This window comes from Mchenga conophoros, linkage group LG10, assembly GCF_057382185.1.
Source record: "Mchenga conophoros isolate Kocher_MC1m ecotype Shallow Benthic linkage group LG10, M_conophoros_male_GT1.1, whole genome shotgun sequence".
Classification (NCBI taxonomy): Eukaryota; Metazoa; Chordata; class Actinopteri; order Cichliformes; family Cichlidae; genus Mchenga; species Mchenga conophoros.
Genome location: NC_140535.1, coordinates 17,692,209 through 17,712,157, shown reverse-complemented (window position 1 = coordinate 17,712,157; position 19,949 = coordinate 17,692,209). Strand labels below are relative to the sequence as shown.

The window sequence follows — 19,949 nt, the reverse complement described above, 5'->3', positions numbered from 1 at the left end:
AAGTTAATTGGATTTGTGTGTCCTCAAATGCTCTCAGGAATTTGCCCGGAGAGCCCTTGGAAAAATCAATGAATTAGCAAAACTCGGGGAGCACAGTGAAGTTCCTGCCACCAGAGAGACTCAGAGAGCTTACAAAGATGCCTCCATCAAGGCAAGAAACTTGTCCTTGAGATACATCAGCACACTATGTTGTTGTGATAAAATGCTGTTGTTTCTCAGTGTGTTAGATACAGCAATTTCCATACTTACATGCTCACAACTGAATATAGTCACTTCTGAAGAAGCTTACTTACCTTGTCAGTGTTTTACAGTATTGATGTGCTCTTCTTTGGTTAACATATGAAAGGTGATTGAGAGCGTTCTGTTTTTCAGCTTGGTGCCATGATTTTCAAGCGAGCAGCATTTGAGACCCGAAAGAGACCCAAAACCCTGTACAAGACCAAAATCAAAAGCACCCTGAAGGACATACCTAATGTAATGGGATCTGCTTTACTGCCATATCATCATATTTAATGTTAATTCTTACTTTTAAATGCAGTATAATTTAGGGGCTCTTGTTAGTTGTTTAACGCTGTATACTGTGTTATCACCTTTAAATCTTCTATCACTCTATGCATTGCCTTTGTTGGATTTCTTTAATAATAATAATAATAATTAAATAACCCCGTGCCATATAGTTTAATTGTTTGAACCCTAGATTTCTGTTTTAGTTCTGTTTGTTTTTTACAACCTGTTTGCTTCTAAGGAAATCTAATGTTGTGAGTCGGTGTTGTAACTAAAATCACATGCCTATGTGTGTGTACTGTAGGTGCCATGGCCTCGTACCCCAACAGAGCGCCTGCTAACAGGCTTGTTTGAGTGCAGTGCAGCACAGTTCCTGGGCATTTTGGAAGCACTCTGGGACAGCAACACGCGGCCACTTCAAATGAGAATGCCTGAAGATCCGGAGCTACAAGAGGTCTACCTGGAACTCCTGTCTGCTGGAATTAGTTTGTTATCTGGTTAGTGAAACAAGTACACAATAAAAAACATTTTGTGATTTCAGTAAGGTGAGGGATTCTGAGTGGGTAATGTACATGTATGGCCGTGTCTGTCAAGGTGTCACTGGTGAGCAGAGGTATGATGACCACCCGTGCCTGTCTCCTCTTGTACTGACACAGAATTCGACTCTGATAGATTTAGCCATTTCAGGTGAGTCATTTTGGTCCTTTATTACAATGAGCATGTGTGTTTGTTTTGTGCATTGCTTTAAAAGTCAGTATGAGATAAGGAGATGTGTTGTGTTGCTAGGAGAAAACAAAATACCCGTCATGTCTGCAGTGAGGTTCATCAAACTGCTGTTTCAGTACAAGCAGCAGGATGCATTTACTGAACTCAGCACAGAGATGCTGCAGGTTTTGACTGTAAGTAGCACACAAGCAAAAATGCTTTAATTCATATTAATGAGAAAAGTGGAATACATCAGGTTTCACATGCATTTCAAGATTGATGATTCGGTTTGGGGCTTCCACTGTTTGAATGATCATCAGGGAAGTTTTTATTTAATTTGGCTTTCTCTAATCACAGAGTTTGGATGGCCAATCATTCAGGAGGGGAAAGCAGGAGCTTGCTTTGCTTCACAGTTTCAACATTTTGCTGTCTACCCAGAGGAGCCCTCCTAAAGAAGACATCACAAGCAAAGGTAGCAATATTAAATCTGCCACATACAGACTTATTAAATTTTTCAGGCTCCAAACTTTTATTTTGAAAAATAAACCTTATTAATAAAGGATTCATTAAATAGCTTTCTGCCTCCCTGTCCTTGAATTTTGTGCTTTTAAGCTGCTACAGAGTTTATCAGTATTTTTACCGCATGTAATACATCCAGTTTTTATCAAAATTAGCCAGCAGATTAGTATATCTGGAATCTAATTTTTCAAATCAGCTAAAAATTCAGCATGCTAGCACAAAGTCTGAGTAATGTTCAATCAATATTGTGAGAATAGAGCTGGTAAAGGTTTAGATATTTCACTGAAAGCAAGTAGGTATTATGTAACTTCTGTCCAGGGATCACCACTTACCTAAATCAAATAGAGTACATATGAGAAATGTCAACTGCAAAACATGTCTGGATCTATTTTTTCGTGATGTTTTTAGGTCAAATAATGTACTAAACATTGATTAATTGTTAGTATGGTGGTCAGTGGTGAGCTTTGGTTCCTCAGATTATTCCAAACTAATCTCAGCAATCACAATATAAAGTGGTCATGTTCTTTTATGTTTCCACAGACCAACATAAGGCTTCACTTTCTATGAGTGATAAACTGATGGATCTGGTAGAAACCCTTCACAAGTCCGTCTGTGATTCTGCTCCTGTAAGTTTCTATGCCACGTACTGTTTGCAGGTGTTTGTGTTGAGGATAAAGGATTAGGGTTCAGGCTAAAGTTAGAATTCAGAGGAGGAGATTTATAAGCATTTAAGCTGTGTGTGTTTGTGTCTGTGTAGGAGGTGCAGCCAGATGCAGACCTGATTTTGGATATTGTGTTGTTCCTGTGGGGTAAGATGAAAGCGGTGATACAGAGAGATCCTCTGCAAAATCATGACAAGGTATGTGTTCAAAAAAACATTTCCTGCGGCCGCTTCCGACTTTATTGCTGTTAAATATAAAACTTTGCATAGTACATTCATGAATTTTCATTGTTCTGTTCATTTGTCTTTTTTGCTGTTTGTAAATCTATTTTTGCAGTGGTTGTGGTGTCTTTATGTGTTGTATGAGGTGGCCCTCACCTGTGACCTGGCAGCTGTTGACTGTATCATGATAGCAGAGATGAGCCACACACTGGGCATGCTGCTTGAGAATGCAGCTGAATATTTTCTTGAAACTTCAACGTCAGGTGCGAGGTTATTTTCTGCCACTTGCTCTGTTACGGTCTGCTGGAGATTTAAAGCTATTGTTGTTTGTACTGTATCTATTTGATCTTGCACCGTCACAAACACATACGTATGCATACGCATACGAACATGCACTACAGACACAAACCAAAGCTTTGAGAATATTTTTATTCTCATGTCTTATCTCCAGCAGTTTGCGAAAGAGACTGTGATGATGCAAAGCCAAACTCTTTCTCTATTCTTGAGGTATGTAAATAGACTGGTTGGGCATACCATCAAAATGTGAACAAATGACATCATACTGCATGGTGCTATTGGGCAGTGTCCTGTCTCTTGTTTACTGAAAGTATGAAGTGAACTTTTTATATGTGTGTTTGTGTTTGCAGAGTTCAAGCACAGAGCTGCTTCAGAAAGTGTGTGAGGTGGTAAAGAGGGGTCTCGAAGCTTTGGCAAAGGGTGCGGCTACGCTGGCCCCCCAGGACTGCTCAGCTTTCACTGACTTTGCGTTCATGCAGGTACACAGTCATCTTGTCCCACACGCATTTCTAGCATGTTGGTAAATATTCTTTCTCACATTTACTGAGTTTATTTACTAAATCTTGTATGGGCATGCAGTTTTTCGTTTTGTTTTTTTAAATTGCATGTGTTCTTCTTCTGATAGAAATTTTGTCCCCTCCAGTCATCGGCTTTTTCCACAACCTCTCCAAAATCATCAAAACACAGAAATGAAGACGATGAAGTAAATCTGAAAAAAGGAGAGGTGGAAACTCAAACAGAATCTGACTTTAATGGCTGTCGACAAACTGAAGCCACATGCACGTATCTTCTGATCAAAGATCTCCACCTAGAGTTGGACATTATCCTCCACAGGGCTTCCCTCAAGTTGCTGCAGCTAAATGCAGGTCAGAGTTGTTCTGGTGGTTTTACTCACCAGTGATTTTGGACAAGTAGTTTAAGCTCTGCACTGACTGAAATGGCAAAATATTGCTACTTCACACTTGCACATTTATAAACAGAAGTTAAAATCTGGCAACAGTAAATCATAGTTAGAGGGAATTAAATACATATGCTTACCGACAAGTTGTATGTCTGAATATAATATAAATTGTGAGTAAACTGTCTTTGTTTAGTTGTAGAGTCTGAACTGTTGGACCGGATCAAAAAAAACAAGGTGTCCAAAGCTCTGTTCCTGATCCAGAAAGCTTTGCTGGTGTACAACAACATGGAACAAAGTGACATCAGTGAAACCAAAAGTCTGCTGGAGGTTAAACAAGCAGAATACTTTCACGACATTTGGTTGATTATAGCCACATTTTGACTTAGTGGTGTTTAATATTAGTTTTAAGGACATGTGAAAATTATACTGCTGTGCGCTGTTGATAGGATGCTGCTACCCTCATAGAGAAAGCAGGTATGGAGGAGAGAAAAGTGTACATGTCCTCAACTCCTAATACTACATCTGAAGATAAAGGCAAAGTAATCAAGGAGGACGGACAGAGCCCTCCACCTCCTCCTGTCCTACTCTCACGCAACAACCACTCCATGACCTTTGCCCCAGCACCTCATAACTTAGAGGGACAAGTGAGATTTACATTTAATTAGGCCATCATTTTACTAATCTTAATAACCTAACAGTGAGCAAATAATCCACACATGTTCAACACTTTTTGAAATCTTTCCTCTTTTGTTTCCTTTGAGGTGTGCTGGTACCAGCTTTGCAGTCGGGTAGCTGAGGGCATAAACCGGAAAGTCCGGCTTGGAGACTGCAGCCTGCCAGGAACTGGAAATATGGTGCAGTTTATTTCTTCACAGAAGAAGAATATCAAGTGTAGTGAAACTCATTTTTGTCATTATCACTTACCTCTGTGTATATGATTTTGTTTCAAGGTACCTGCTGTATCTGGTGAGTGTGTGCTGAGGGTGGAGGGTCTGGAGCCCAATCAGAAGTATGTGTTTGCTGTTGCAGCATACAACAGTCAGGGAGAGCTACTGGGCAGCACTATAGGGGGGACAACATTACCACTGTTGGCATCCATGCCTGTACCACTGCTCTCTGCTTGGGCTCATTTGGCTAAGGTACAATTTCAAGCTACTCTACACCTGTACCAAGTAGACAGAGAAAGGTTTGGGCTATGTTTTTAGCCTTGTTGACTTTTTCCTCAGGTGGCTTTTCAGACAGAGCAGTATGCTATAGCAAAAAGAGCCTGCAGAGAACTTTGGAGCCACTGCACCTACCCTGACAGTGAGTCCAACAGCACAGAGGGTAGACTAGCCACCACAGGGTGAGGAGGGAAACACACACCACACAGTACCTGTCAAGGAATTTTCTTTTTTGTTTTGTATTTACTTACCTCCTACTCTGTCTTCATTTATCATGCTAAAGACTACGCAAAGAAATCCTGCAGTACTCCTCTCTTCACTTGTGTCAGCTGTTTCTCACGTCCATCTTCATAGAGACAGAGATCAACATTCAGCAGGGATCACTCTATTGGGACTCATTCAGTGACAATGGACCATTTATCTGGGAAAAAGTAAATACCTGAGTCTTGTTGAGCACTGTGCAGTGACACTAACTTATACACTTATTTTGCATTTTCTAAATGGAATGCTCTTCCTGTTTGTACGCAGGAAGCCAGACTGGAAGAATGCAAGCGAATGCTGGTGGCCATGGACTTGGCGATGTGTTTGAATGATGCGGCTGCTGCTTTGCAGGCTGCAGTTAGCTGCTACGGGCTCCTGGCACCTATAATGTTCCATCAGATTACTTGTGACTCTGTGGTGCAAGTATGCAACCACCACGTCCATAAAAGTATTAACAGTATAACATAGTAAGAACTATAAATGAATAATCATACCTCTGTTTGTGTTCTGGTGTTTAGGTACTAAAAAAATGCTTGATGGTTTTGGAGGAGAATTCAGGTCTTCTAAAACAAAAATGGACTGGAAACACCTCAGAATCTTTTATCCACATGATAGCCTGCATCACCTACTACCTGGCAAAGGTGTGTGTGTGTGTGTGTGTGTGTGTGTGTGTGTGTGTGTGTGTGTGTGTGTGTGTGTGTGTGTGTGTGTGTGTGTGTGTGTGTGTGTGTGTGTGTGTGTGTGTGTGTGTGTGCGTGCGTGCGTGCGTGCACATAGTGTTCATGTTAATGTGCGTACAAATAGATAACCTTTTCTAATTGTATGCACAAGTTTTAAAGTGTTATACATAAAAGTTTTGATTACTTCTTGCACTCATTGTTTGCATGTATATATTTGCACTGCATATTGGTTGACAGCGCTCCGTTGGATTTACCACTACATAAAATCTTTTTGTATAGTTTGAGACCATGCTACAATGCCAATCCATTTGTGTATTTATTATTTTGTGTTGACTTTTACTTACATTTACAGTGACTCACATGGAATTTAAAATAAGAATAAAATCAAAACTTTGTGCAAACTAACTGGGAACTCTTCTGTTCTTCCTGACAGACGTTGCGTGTGCTCAGGAAACACGAGATGGCCAAAGCACTGATGGACTGTGGCTGCAGGCTACTTCAGGATGTCTATCATGCCCAGCTGCAGATTAGGAGACTCACCAATCAATCTGAGGGTGTAAGAGCTGTTTTCTGGATGCTGTTGTGATATATTATGTATATACTTAAGTAAAGTACGACTTCTAGCATTTTTGTGCATTTCCATGTGTATAGCGTAAAACGGCAGATCAAGCCACAGTCAAGAGTGAGATGAAAATAAGTCGTCAGCTGAAGGCACTGGAAAGAAAGAACAAGAAAATAACAGTTTCAAAAGGAACACACACCCCAGAGCCTGGTAATAAACACATGTACTCACACTGGTCCTGTTAGTGGTGTGCAAAAGTCTCAAACCATTCCTTATTTCTTTGTATTTTGGTACGTAAATGGGAAATTGGTGCAGTAATTTAGTGAAATGTGGAAACATACACTGAAATATAGTAAATAATGAACATCTTTATTCTTCAACACAGCCTAAACTCTCTTGGGGAGGCTTTCTTGTGATTTGTAAGTAGTCAGGAATTCAGGAATCGTTCTCCGAGCTTCTTGAAGGACATTCAAAGCTCTTCTCTGGATGTTATCTGCCTTTTGTTCTGTTCCCTGTCAACATGACCCTACACTGATTCAGTAATGTTGAGGAAAAGCCAATCCATTAGTGATATTGTGTTTTTCTATTCAGCCCTTACTGCATTGACGATGTGTTTGGGATCGTTGCTATCCTGAAAAATGATGCTTTCCAGATGATAAGCATCTGGAAAAGATACAATTTAAAATTATTTGCCAAGTCGTATGTGGCTTAATAAAAGCATTTTCTGAAAATGGTCATGTACAAGCACTAGACTGAAAATGAGTGACAAAATAGCCAATGTCCAAAACCCTTCAGAAAGCCTCGGGTGTTGTTCAACAACACTTAAAAAATTACAAGGTTGACTCTTTGAAACAAATCAGGAAGAAATGAGGGATGGCACAAGATTTTTGCACAGTAATGCTTATAGAAGAAAGTTTGCATTTTTGTTATAAATCCTGTAATTTTTGGACTGATTTCTATGTATTTTTTCATATATTTTTCCAGAGACTTCTCAGACACTAACCGTCTCAGAAGATCCAAACTTATTGTACGAGCTGATCTCCAGTGGCACATTAAAGGATGCCTACATGCACGGTAAGCTGTATAGTCTTTCATATTTTTTTTATGACGTAATTATTAGTATTGCTAATTCGTAGGTTTGTTCGTGTGTGTGTGTCCTTGATAGTAATGAAACTCCGACGCAAGGTGTATTTTACTGAGTTTGCTGCACTGCTACTCCAAAGAACCATGAAAGAAGGCCACATAGACCTTGTGTTGGAATGGGGGCAGAGCATGTTTCAGTTTCTTTCCAGGTGTGCTTTTAATATAAAGCTCTTCAATATATTTTTAAAAGCTAAAGACACCTAAAGATATCAGAAAGATATGAATGTCAGTTTCATTAAGTAAAGTTCGTGAATAGTTTTCTCTTTGGCAGCCGTGACGAGGCGATGGTACTGTCCACTAAATGTTTGGAGGGGCACGGTCAGATTAGAAAAAGAAGTGGAAACCAGAATGCAAAAGGAAACGAAACCTCCCAGGTGATGATACAACATGTGCACACATGCATGTAGTTAATAAGGGCAGGAAATATCTGAGTTACACTGACAAAAATGTACATTACATCTCTGAATCTTTGGCTCACCAGGCTCAGTTTTAGTGCCAAAATTATGCTGCGACTTGAGAGAAAACTTTGTTTTTACTTTGTTGCTGCAATATCAACTAAAAACAATAACATGTGCTGCCCTTTAAACAGCACAAGAACGCTTCTTCACATGATGATACAAGAAAGCAAGCAAAGCATAAACTGGCACAGAATATGCTTTTGAAAATGAGGACTCACAGGTAGAGTATCTGTGTTTTTGTTTTTCTGTTTTCAGGAGGTTTCTTGATCATTTCTGTAAGTCCATATATAATAAGTGTGTTCATGTTTGTAGGGAAGTGCTGGCTATGGAGAACTTGCTTGCTATGATTTCATCTGTGATGCAGCGCCAAAAGAAGAGGCTACAGCTGAGGCACACTTGCGCTGTGGAGAGGGTGTGGAGATCACACCTGAACTACTACATGGCTCAGGCCCATTTAGCAGTGTTTTACCAGCGTCTGCCCCAACAACACAGAGGAGACCTGGAGCAGAGGTTCACACACAGAGATGCCAGATATTATTCTTTACTTTTTCATTTTTTTTTCTCTTTGTAATAAAAGACTCACACTGAATACAAACACTAAGAAACAACATTTTTCTGATTGATGCTAAGCAGCTTTGCCTTGTTTTTGGGTGGCAATGTATTTACTTTTATGTGTATTATCTGAGCTGAGATACTGTAGTACTTCACATGGTTGACTAATTATAAAATGTCCTGCACTGTTTGTTCTTTTAACAGATACAGCCAGTTTCACCCTTTGTGTTTTTCTCTGGCTTACTCTGGTGTCCTGGTATGGAGGAACAACTCGCAGCAACATGAGTTGGAGTCTTCAAATGAAGCTGTTTTACATGAAGACTCATCTGATCACATGGACTATGTGATGACAGCTCACAAAGATAGAGGAAGAAAGGATGGTAAGAAGAAAAAGGCACACGGAAAATAAAGTGAAGAGAAAAGCTAGCATCTGGTCTGTCTGTCAACATTTGTCTTAATCTGTTGTAGCAGTTGATGGCTCTGTCGCAGAGGACAGATGTAAGGAGGGAGAGGGCTCTCCTCATTCTGTGGAACAGCAGATGGAGGCACAGAGGTGCACTGGTGCCACACTGCTGGAGTCAATTAACAAAGTTGCTGTGCATCTCCGGAGAGCGATGGTACCATTGATACATATGTGGATGTAAACTTATATATGACTTTACAGTGACTTTACATCTACATCCAACTCCAACCCCAGCATCCTCCTGTGTTACACCAACCCTCTGCATGTCCTCCTTCACTACATACGTGAATATTCTCTGTGGTCTTCCTCTTTTCCTCCTTCTTCAACAGCCTTTGTCCAGTATATCCACTCCCCCTCCTCTGCACAACTTACAGTCCAACCTGAGCTGTCCCTCTGATGTACTCATATCTAATACTGTTCATTATTTTCCAGGTGTTGGCTCATCGTGGCAACCACTGGACCACTCTGCAGTGTGTGTGTCAGACACTGTGGGACCAAAGCTGCAGAATCACTGTCCTTGTACAGAGAGCTGCTCAGCTTGAAACTCCATGTACGATTACAGCAGAACAGCTGCACAGTATTCTCACCCCACTGCTGGTGCTGGCCACTGACTTTATCATGGACATGCTGCAAAAACTAGGGGTGAGCTTCACATATTGCTATTTGTACTAATAGCTGCTTTCTAAAAACTTGCACATAGTTTTATTCCTAGGAAAGTATAAAGACAAAACCACAGCTTACATGTCACTATGTGTACTTTTACATTTTCATCTGCATTTCTGCCCCTGCTAGCTCTGGAGTTTGTATGGCAGTGACTTGACTGAAGATGAGCTAGAGTCCAGTCTCCACTTCTCAGTCCCACTTGATGACAGCACCCAGGTGGATCTGCGTTGGGTCCGCACGTTGGTGTTGCACACTCTTGAGTGGCTCCATGACAGTGGCAAGTGGGAAAGCCTGGCCCACTTTGCTTTACTTTTCAACTCATACACACGGTGAATAAGACGTACTACAAATCTTCTTCTTCTTTTGGCTGCTTCTGTTAGTGGCTGCAACAGTGGATTATCTGCCTCCATCTAAACCTATCCCATGGATCCTAATCTATCACATCAACCCTCTGCATGTCCTCCTCTCAGGTCTTCTATAAGACTTATTACAAATAGAAACATTTGTTAGGGAGAAGTAAATCAAATGCTCTTTGAGATCTTGGCATTGCAGGAGATTTGATTGGGGTTGTTGTACTTTGCATGAAACATAAATTCACCATAAGAAACCAGGAAAACTCAAAATCATGTAATATAGAGAAACTTGATGAATACTGTGTTTTTTCACTTGTTAATGACCAAGACATTTAGTTCCTCACAATCTATGTTCCTGACAATGTTTTGTGTGTTTGTTTCCATCTATGTAATGATACTAGGGATCGGTATACTGTTATCGTAACTCCTCTGCTTGTCCACGCCCAGAGGATGTTACTTGAAAGAATAAACTCTTTTGGAGGCCCTTCAGTCCCACAGCCACACCATGTCAACACACAGAAGGCCACTGGAAAAGAGGTAGCACAGACCCATACACAGAAACGCACACACAAAGCATAGCAAAAAAAAAAGTGCTCGTGTGCATGGGTGAATGAGGCAAGTCGTGTAAAGCGCTTTGAGTTCTCAGATAAAGTAGAAAAGTGCTGGTCTATTTACCATTTACACTCCCATTTATTGTAACTGTGGCTCACGTAGCTACCACCTGAGATACCACCTTTAAATCAACCTCAGACTCCTCCTGTCCATGTGTCAAGATATTCTTGGAGAAACCAAAGTTGCCCCTGATGCATTTATCAGAGTGTGAGTGTGTGTGAATATTAGAAATAAATGCTTAGGTATAGCTAAAAGCACCTTATGAATGTGTGTGAATGAGATTTTAGTGGGACGCTCTTTGAGTAGAAAGGGGCTATAGTACCGGTCATAATGTGTTGGTTAAAATCAAAGTGTAAGAAGTAAAACTAAGGCAGTACAAATGGTTTTATACAGAAATATTGTGGAATATTTGAAAAACTTAAATTATTTCAGTTAAATATCTCATAACTCACAGCACCACGGAATCTATGTTTGTTCTAGTTGCAGTCCTTAATTAATCTCTTGTGTCTACAATCTTGCATTGTCTGTATTGTGCAGTAAATGAGTGTATACTATGCTTTTCAGGTGACCAATAAAAGTTATGCAGGCTGCCAGCTTCTCAGTGGTCGGATCCATCACGCCGCACAGAAACGGCACCTTCACAAAAAAGCAGCACTGACAAACTCGATTCCTCGAGAAGCGGTTGATCTTACAGGTTTACACAGCCAAACAGCTCATCTAAAATAATGTTAACACTGGTTTGTGTACAGTAAATAGTAATGACTAAATACCAGAGTAAGAACTAAATGTTAGACAATAACTTATCAATTGCAGCAGCGCAGGTGTCATATTTTCATGTACATGCTGTATATTTAAGGTGCAGAGATACAGCACTCCATGTCCCTTGTTTGTGTCCCACTGGATGTAGAGGACACGCTGAGCTGTTATCATCAAGCTCTTGAGAAAAAAACATATTGTCTTCAGATGTTCCAGCACAGTCGCTCACTGCTTGTGCTGCTTCTGGCAAACACACAACCCTGTAAGTTCTTCACTGTTTGAATAACACATACACATGTCGCACACAGTATTTTAAATTAATACTTTTTGCACTGCTTGTGTCCCTCGTGAGGTTTTATGATACCGACGCAGCATTGTCGGAGCCGAGGTCTCAGCCATTCAGCGAGCTTTGTGAATTTCAGTCCTGTTGTTATGCCCACTCCAAACATCCAACCATGTGACCTGACAGAGGAGGACTACAGTACTCCAGATGCTATCTATGGCTTGCCTATCAGCCGTGACCACTTGCAGACTATCATTTCTGCATACTCCACTTCTATAAGTACGAGAACAAAAAATGTTTAGAAACTGTCGAGACTTTTATTGCACATTTTACATAAATAAGGCAAATATCAACAAATGCAGACTAAGTGACCTTACAGCAATATAGGATGAAGACATATGAGCACATATTTCAGTGGGTCAGATGGTTTACTGTCCTTATAATTATCATTCACCTTTTCCTCAGAATACCTGAAGGCTAACAGCCGTGACTCCCTCAGAGTTCTGGCTCTGCATGAACTGGGAAACCTGCAGTTCTACAGTGGAAACACACGGTTAGCAAACTGTTGTACACGAGTGTGTTGGAACAAGTCTTCAGCCTTGTATTTAAATGCATTTACTTGTATTTAAATGCATTTTCAACCTTTTATCAAAAGCAAAACTCAGATTGGCATAATTTATGATTTATTATGGTAAGAATTTTATTCCTGGTGTTTTTTATTTCCAGAGCTGCTCACTCATGCTGGAGTAAAGCTGTAGATTGTGCCTTGAAGAGCTCAGGTGTTTTGGAGAAATGGGATGGCGCGTCGCTTGGGAATGGCTCCCTGCAAGAAATTCTAAGGCAGGCTGGAATGTGGGGATGTCTGCAGGCGGCTGTGGTCACCGCTAAGATAGCACAGTAGGTTTCACTGAGGTTTATCATTGACTTGATGTGTTTTTTCATGGGTTTTCCAAGCATACACCTTTAGGTTTCGCCAACTCCTGCTGCATGTTTTTTGGTTCTGCAGGTTTATCTTAACTTCTGATATCAACCAGCGGACAAAGTACTGTCTCCTGTCTGCTTACCTGTTTAAGGTAAAACACATGGTTTGAGCAGATATACTGTTGCGTGTTTTAATATGTAGGTATGCATGCGTATGCATTCATTCCTACATGCCAAGGGCAAAGCATGTAATAGACACCCAGTTCTCTTTGTCTCTCCAAAGGGTGAAATGGACACGCATGCATAAGCTGCATTACCAACAGGGGGAGATAATACATTTAGGCCAAGACATCAGTAGTGAGCAAAAATTGTATAAAGTGCATTCTAGAGCCTTTAATCGCCAGAAACGATTAAGCTAGGTGCCTAATATGTATTTACATGTAAATATGTTAATAATGTCTATGTAAATGATTTCCCCTGATTGTTTTAATGTTGTCTTGAAATAAAATATCTCCCTCTGCTGTTATTACAACTTACTGCAACTTCTGCACATGTGTCCACTTCATGCTTTGGAGAGGCAAAGCATGAAGTGGACACAGTGGACTGGAGTGTCTATTACACATTTTTGCTTCCTTCTTTAGAGTTTGCTGTGTTGCTCCATGGCTCAACCCCAGGCAGACCTCCAGTACGCCTCCTACAGCATCGGAGATGAGTTGCTCCCTGGAGTTGACCTTTTCTCCGAACCCCACAGGCTTCACCTCGGCACAACTGTGTCAAGCCTGAACTTCATTTGCCACTGGCTTTTAACCACTGGCTACTGCATCATGGTACACATACAAAAACACTGCCCGCTATTCATCAGTGCTTATGATAAATAACTGGCTTTGTGTTAAGTTGTGTTTGTAATTTCAGCTGCTTCCTACACTAGCCCTCTATCTACATTTTGTTGGGACTGTGTGCAGAGACGTACAGCACACTGTCAAAGGCAAAATATTGAAGGTCAGAATTTGTTGTTTCTCCTGTGTTTGTATTCAAGTGTTTTGCTTTCATGATGGATTTTCTAATCTACCTGCGTGTTTTCTGCAGATACGTGCCCTTACTGAACTGTGTCTGTTCGCTGAAGCTGTGAAGGACGCAGTTCAGCTCACACGTGGAACAGGTGTCCTTCTGCCTCATGGACAATACATTGCCAGTGCCTGTGTCCAAGTAAGAGCATTTTGTTTTTAGAAGCTGAAAGAGAATTTTCAGTGTCTTTCCACATTTTCATTTTTTTCATTTTCAGTACACTCGTGTCCTTTGTTGTCCTGGTACTGGGAAAGGTTTTGTTAATGCATTGAACTTATGGAATCATCCATATGGAATTCTTAATATAGTAATAGTAATGATTACATTGTTTTTTTTGTGTATATGGAATATTTCACTGTTGTTGAGATTATTTCAGTTACACTTCTGGCCTTGTGCAGTTTTGGCCTTCTCCTTGAAATGTCATGTGCAGTACCCTCTCAGGAAGCCCGTCATATCTGTTTTAAACTGTGAGCTGGTCTGTCTTGTGAGCACTGCAAACTTCTGGTTATCACGTGGTAAAAAACTGATTTGAAACACTGCAACATGCTGTTTTTCTCATAGCACAGTGATTAGCACTGTTGCCTCACAGCAAAAAATTCCTGAGTTTGACTCCACCACCAGGTCGCAGCCTTTCTGTGTAGAGTTTGCATGCTCTCCCCACAACCCTGATAAGAGAACTGATGGATATATGTCATAATTTCACATATGTTTTTGCTTTCTTTTGTGCAGCCTACAAAGACATTCTGTAGCAACGAGTCTCTTCTGGACAATGCAGAGGTATTCTCCACATTACTGTAAAGTCACACTTCAGAGTTTAAGTCTCTTAGTCATACTGAATTGGGTCAACCCCCTTGCCCATTCCTGTCATTTTGGCCTTCCAGGCAAATTTGAAAATACAAGTTAACCAGATATATGCACATGAAGTCACAAACATATATACACAAGTACTGTACTAACCTCTTTTTTGTCTTTGTGCTGCTCTTTTAGCTGCATACAACTTCTTTTAAATAGATGCTCTCTAAAGTGATCTACTTCATTGGATTCTTATGAATGTAATCTGTGTGTTTGCGGTGCTTGTGTTAAGGCTTTGGAGGAACTTGTGAACTGTGACTTTACTCCAGAAGTCTGCACCCTGTATGGACCAGCACTGTGCCTCAGATTTAACCTTGCTCGTGTTCAACTAGTTCTGGCACTTACTAATGCTATCGCAGGCTATCCTGTGCCAGGTCTGTAATAAGAATAATTCTTTCTTTTGTTTTGTTTCTGTTTGAGGTGATTTAAACAAGAAGATTAGAGGTAAAATTGACTCTAAACTCACATTTAATATATGCGTTCACATGAAAAAATTACATTATTGTATACATAGTGCTGACTGTTAGCAAAAAAATTGCAATCTAAAAAGATGATTTGTCCATTTTTTATGGGAGTAATAAATTTGCATACACTCACATTAAAATATACTGTTCTGTATTTGTGCCCTAAATGTTCAAGTTCTCTTTAAAAGCAACTTCAGTGATAGAACAAGCTGAGGATGAGGCAGTTTTGATGCTTTACAATTGTGAAATTTCAAAAGTGTGGATGTTTTGCAGATTCTGTGGAGGGAGAAGTTTGTATCAGCGTAACAAGTTGTTCGGTGGACCCAAAAGATGATGAGCAGGACAGTCCAGACACTGATGACTGCTGTCCAAAGACAGGAGAGCAGAAAGTTCTCAATCTTGATGCTAAGAATCTAACCTCAGAAAGGATAAAGGTAAGACTCTTGGGAATTTAAGTTTTCTGTATTTCACACAGTAAATAAAGGACTCAAGGTTGATCTGCAGAATGTGAACGATGCCAAAACACACAATAATTCCACATATTTTTTCCTGAATTCCTCTCCTGCTTTTGTAGTCCTTTAGGTAACATTTACGCGGACTTTTTGATAAGACTTTCTAAAACCTCACTGAAATGTATGAAAACAATATGACCGAATTATGTCAGGCTTAGTAAAATAATTATCCATTCACAAGTACAGGGTAGGATGAGGTGAGGCACACCCTTAAGAAATATGAAGTCAATTCTCTGCCATTTGTCATCTCTTCTGTTACAGTTCCTTTTGCTGGAACGTGCCTCCTCGTGGTTAAACACCATTTCAGAGCAGCTTGAATCTCATTCCTTGTGCAAAATGGAAACCCTGGAACTGACGATAGAATCCAATCTTCTAAAGGGCAACCTCTACATGCAACAAGGACATACGGCACTTTGGTACGATGACTTTATGCATGTCTACTGTGTACATGTGTATATCTTACCTATCCTAACCATTTTTATGTCCCCCCCCCCCTTCAGCTTTGACACGGCAGTTTCATCTTTGAAGCTGCTCCAAACATCACCTGTGACTGTGAGAGGATCCTGGGCTGTAAGTGATTGGGCAAAATATTTATATAAAGCATTAACAGAATCGAGTAGGTTGATCCTTGAATGCTTGGTTACAGCAACTGTTACATTACAACCAGAATTGAATTTTAATTCTTTAAGTAATCATAATAAGACAGCAGAAATGATTTGTTGTATACATGATCTTTCTTAAGGATGATAAAGATTTTGGTGAGTCAGATGCCCAGAATGGAGACTGTCCCGGAGTAGTTGAGGCCAGTGAGAGGATTGGAGTTCATCTGTGGTTACATTGCCGCTTGGCTCTGGTCAACAGCTTGGTTGCCCACAACCTTCGCACCATTGAGCTTTTACCAGGTCTGGTCATGTGTTTGCTGTCTTTTTTTTTCAAAGTGGTGGATTGTACCACAACTTACTACAAACATTATTACTATTACAGTCACTAAAAAAAGATCACAAACTCTTTCTCTTTCTCATTTTTCACATTATAATTTTATTATAATTATTAATATTCCTAATATTTTTATTATTATTATACTTTTTGTTAATTTACGATGTATGTGGCACCATCTTTTCAAGGTAAGAACATTAATGAGGAAGCAGCCCGGGTGTTACAGGAGGGTCTTGATGAGTGTGCACTGTGGGGAGACCTTGACATTCAAGCCCTGCTGTTGGTCGAAGGTGCCAGACTGGAAGCCCGGAGAGGCAAGACTGACAACAGCATGACAATGCTGCAGGTACCATTGCACACAAAGACAAACACATTTTTTTCATTCTTTTTTGCAACAAAAGTAACGTGTTGAAAAAAGCATTAACAGAGCAGGAGACCAGAGCATGCGGTGTACATGTCTGATGGGTTGAATTCCAAGGCCATGCAGTCCTTGATTTAACCTAGATTTATACATGATCTTTGAATAATTCGGATCAGTCTATACGTGATCCAAGTTTGAAGAACTCCCTCAAGACGTTCCAGAGATTCTTGTGTTCAGCAGAATGGGACAGAGGTCAGTTAGAGACCCCATTCTCTGGTCTGCTGAGACAGTGGCTGTTAGTCACTGTTTATAAATGCAGGTAAATATAAAAAAGCTAAGAAAAAAAGCTAAATGAGATTAGATTTAGGTAAATGCAGTCACTCTTTTGTTCTCAAACTAGAAATAGAACGTGGACACTCTTGAGTTGGTGGCTCACATGATCAAAAATCTTGTTGTTTTTTTGACTTCATTAAAACGAATGAAGTGTGCACATTAGAAAGTGTGATTTTTGACGTCATGGATTGAGCCTGTATTTGTGATATAATTATCAGCATGGCTACACTGAACGTGCAGTGAATTAAAGTAATCACAGTCTCGGCATTCGCCGTTTGTCCCTGTGTGTAGAAAGCAGTGAGCCTGCTATCAGGACGGACACGCTTGCCACAGAAGTCTGTCATTACGCTGGCTCAGGCCACTTTGCTGCTCAGTGACTTAAGAGGGGCACAGAGTATCACACCTCTACAGCTGATGCAGAAACTGCTGAAAAAGCAGGCAAGTGAAGACACAAACACTAACACACACATATGTGTACATCATATTATCGCTGTATATTCTGAAAGCAGACAAGCATAACATCATAACATTAACATTGATCTTTTTCCCCCTCTTCTTTCAGCTGTGTGATTTTGGTGAAAGTGTGGAATTAGTTGATGGAAAAATGCGTCTCTTTCCTCCCGGACCAAGAAACATCTACCTCCCATACTTCAACATACTAAACCAGACCAGTTTGCAAATTGGTAAATGAGGAACATTCTGTTTATCATGCACCACAAAGTACAACTTGGTCTTATGAATGTCATGAGTTTTAAAAGTATATATTTACAGACCAGGCGACTGATAGGCAGACGGCAGCCCTGGTATTTAGAGCTATGCTGCAACAAACAAAAAAATAAAAATAAAAAGTTCATAGTTTGAAATTTAAAATTCAATATCTCTGAAAATGGATTTCATGCAGAAGGTGTGGATCGTGAACCCCCACCTAGGATTTTACACTATACTCACTGAGGACATAGATGATGTTCTGTTTCCAAAATCTTCACCATTAATTGATCTGGTCACTGTTTTTTAAATCAGGGATTTATTATTCAGACTTTGAGTATTTTACAAACATATTCCGTTGTTTAATGGCTTTACTGGAAGCCCCAGGTGATCTTTTTAAATTACTATTACTAAGATATTTAATTTGCTGTCATTAGAAGGTTAGGAAGATCACTACTAATATTTAGTTAGTATCACTACCAACTAATAGTAATATTAAAAGTTTAAATTACTACATTTTGGGTAATTTTTCTGTGAATAAATGTCTAGAAATGTCATTATTCTATCTTCTGCATCGCTTTCTGCAGGCAACATCCTGGGTCAAAGTAAAATGGAGACACAGGTTTCTGCAAGCCAGTCATCATAGTCCACTTCAAGGCAGACTTTGCACCACTCTATCCAGAATGAGAGCGACTCGAGCAATTTCATCTCCAAGCAATCCAACCATCTCCAGTCCTAAATTACTTAAATGCATCTTTTGTGCATATTTAACGATAGAGATGGATGCTGAAGGCTTTTATTTTCCTGGAGACCAAGAGTCTTGTGGACAAGTTTGTGTAGCAACACATTATTTTATCAACTTAGTACATAAGAGCCAAAATACTGTATAGTTTCGCATTTCTGGATATTTTAAGTCACTTTTAGTTAAGGTCTAGAATAAAATGAAATGGTATGCATTAATTTAGCGCCTTTTAATCTAAGGTACTGAAAGATCTACAAAGCAAATGAAACGCAAATGTTCATTTATCAAGTCACACACACCAAAAAGATCAGCCATGGGTTTGGTGTCTTGTCCGAGGACACTACTATGCGTGAAATTGCACAGGCTTGAACCACCAACCCTGCAAGCTACCCCACAGCTACACGGTGCTACCAGAACTCTGTGTAGTTTTTGTTGTTCTTCTTGTATGTTTATCTGCATCAGTAAATGGGTCAAATAAAAAAAACACAAAAGAAAAGAGTAGTTTCAAACTGACGTATGAAATATGGGAGCCAGACATCTCTGAAAAGATGGACACAGATGTTAAGTGACGACTATTTGGTATGGCAATGCAATGATACAGATAAGTAAAAGTATTCATATTTTGATCAAGTGTGGGTAACAAGTGCTTTCTGTCAGAAAAGGAATCCTTAATCTCTGAATTGACTTTTCTTTTTTGTTTCACAACAGGGTTGCACCTTCACCTGGATATTCTTCTGCTATAATTACACACTCTTTCTATCTTTCATTTCATTTCAGCACACAAATAACATCAATACAAACAAAGCATCAGGAGTATCAAAAATAGGTGTCACCAAACATTAATTCTGCCTTTTAAATAATTGTAACTAAAAGTTAGGAAGATTTTCATTTTTGTTTTCCTGTGAACATTTGTACACCATTCAGCCACAAGCTTTTGACCACAGACAGAAAAATAAAAACAGTGATTATCTTATTAAAATACATTGTTCCCCTGGGAAACCTTGGGTCTTCCCCTTGCTGGATTTTGACGCTAAAGCCATCTTAAATACTGCACTCCCTTAATAACGATAGCCTTTCCTGGTAGGACAACACCTCAGGGAACCTGACCCAAACGTGTCAATCGACAGGGCTAAAGGATCTTTGACAGATAAAGAAAGAAATCCTGAGAGGTGCCTTGATTGGTTTTGGCAGCTCCAGTTTTAAGGTCAGTTATAAGGCCTAAACAGTTCTGAAGGTGTCTAAAAACAAAACGTAAATCATAGCGAGGAAAGTAAAAATGACAGTGACTTAGAGGTCATTA

The 19,949-nt window shown here is 39.9% G+C and overlaps 1 protein-coding gene across 2 annotated transcripts in view; it reads left to right on the top strand.

Moving 5' to 3' along the window:
• Positions 1–19,904, top strand: part of cfap54 (cilia and flagella associated 54) — a 23,093-nt gene extending 3,189 nt beyond the window's left edge. The window contains exons 7-57 of one of the 2 annotated variants that reach the window (XM_085288986.1): positions 38–151; positions 373–474; positions 809–1,001; positions 1,099–1,191; positions 1,291–1,403; positions 1,567–1,681; positions 2,269–2,354; positions 2,486–2,587; positions 2,727–2,874; positions 3,063–3,118; positions 3,259–3,387; positions 3,534–3,774; positions 4,003–4,136; positions 4,256–4,453; positions 4,571–4,663; positions 4,760–4,948; positions 5,036–5,154; positions 5,256–5,403; positions 5,501–5,656; positions 5,752–5,874; positions 6,347–6,469; positions 6,565–6,685; positions 7,460–7,549; positions 7,641–7,767; positions 7,890–7,992; positions 8,208–8,296; positions 8,389–8,586; positions 8,833–9,008; positions 9,097–9,245; positions 9,524–9,733; positions 9,884–10,083; positions 10,509–10,644; positions 11,284–11,413; positions 11,627–11,737; positions 11,828–12,037; positions 12,224–12,311; positions 12,485–12,655; positions 12,765–12,831; positions 13,321–13,506; positions 13,592–13,678; positions 13,766–13,885; positions 14,474–14,521; positions 14,829–14,970; positions 15,334–15,494; positions 15,834–15,988; positions 16,073–16,142; positions 16,315–16,474; positions 16,697–16,854; positions 17,494–17,640; positions 17,765–17,885; positions 18,495–19,904. In XM_085288986.1, the coding sequence (XP_085145112.1) occupies positions 38–151; positions 373–474; positions 809–1,001; positions 1,099–1,191; positions 1,291–1,403; positions 1,567–1,681; positions 2,269–2,354; positions 2,486–2,587; positions 2,727–2,874; positions 3,063–3,118; positions 3,259–3,387; positions 3,534–3,774; positions 4,003–4,136; positions 4,256–4,453; positions 4,571–4,663; positions 4,760–4,948; positions 5,036–5,154; positions 5,256–5,403; positions 5,501–5,656; positions 5,752–5,874; positions 6,347–6,469; positions 6,565–6,685; positions 7,460–7,549; positions 7,641–7,767; positions 7,890–7,992; positions 8,208–8,296; positions 8,389–8,586; positions 8,833–9,008; positions 9,097–9,245; positions 9,524–9,733; positions 9,884–10,083; positions 10,509–10,644; positions 11,284–11,413; positions 11,627–11,737; positions 11,828–12,037; positions 12,224–12,311; positions 12,485–12,655; positions 12,765–12,831; positions 13,321–13,506; positions 13,592–13,678; positions 13,766–13,885; positions 14,474–14,521; positions 14,829–14,970; positions 15,334–15,494; positions 15,834–15,988; positions 16,073–16,142; positions 16,315–16,474; positions 16,697–16,854; positions 17,494–17,640; positions 17,765–17,885; positions 18,495–18,553 (6,765 nt within the window). In that variant the 3' untranslated portion in view covers positions 18,554–19,904. Of the gene's footprint in view, positions 1–37; positions 152–372; positions 475–808; positions 1,002–1,098; positions 1,192–1,290; positions 1,404–1,566; positions 1,682–2,268; positions 2,355–2,485; positions 2,588–2,726; positions 2,875–3,062; positions 3,119–3,258; positions 3,388–3,533; positions 3,775–4,002; positions 4,137–4,255; positions 4,454–4,570; positions 4,664–4,759; positions 4,949–5,035; positions 5,155–5,255; positions 5,404–5,500; positions 5,657–5,751; positions 5,875–6,346; positions 6,470–6,564; positions 6,686–7,459; positions 7,550–7,640; positions 7,768–7,889; positions 7,993–8,207; positions 8,297–8,388; positions 8,587–8,832; positions 9,009–9,096; positions 9,246–9,523; positions 9,734–9,883; positions 10,084–10,508; positions 10,645–11,283; positions 11,414–11,575; positions 11,738–11,827; positions 12,038–12,223; positions 12,312–12,484; positions 12,656–12,764; positions 12,832–13,320; positions 13,507–13,591; positions 13,679–13,765; positions 13,886–14,473; positions 14,522–14,828; positions 14,971–15,333; positions 15,495–15,833; positions 15,989–16,072; positions 16,143–16,314; positions 16,475–16,696; positions 16,855–17,493; positions 17,641–17,764; positions 17,886–18,494 lie in introns of both variants that reach the window. The other variant, XM_085288985.1, reaches the window with a different exon arrangement.
• Positions 19,905–19,949: the final 45 nt, after the last annotated feature.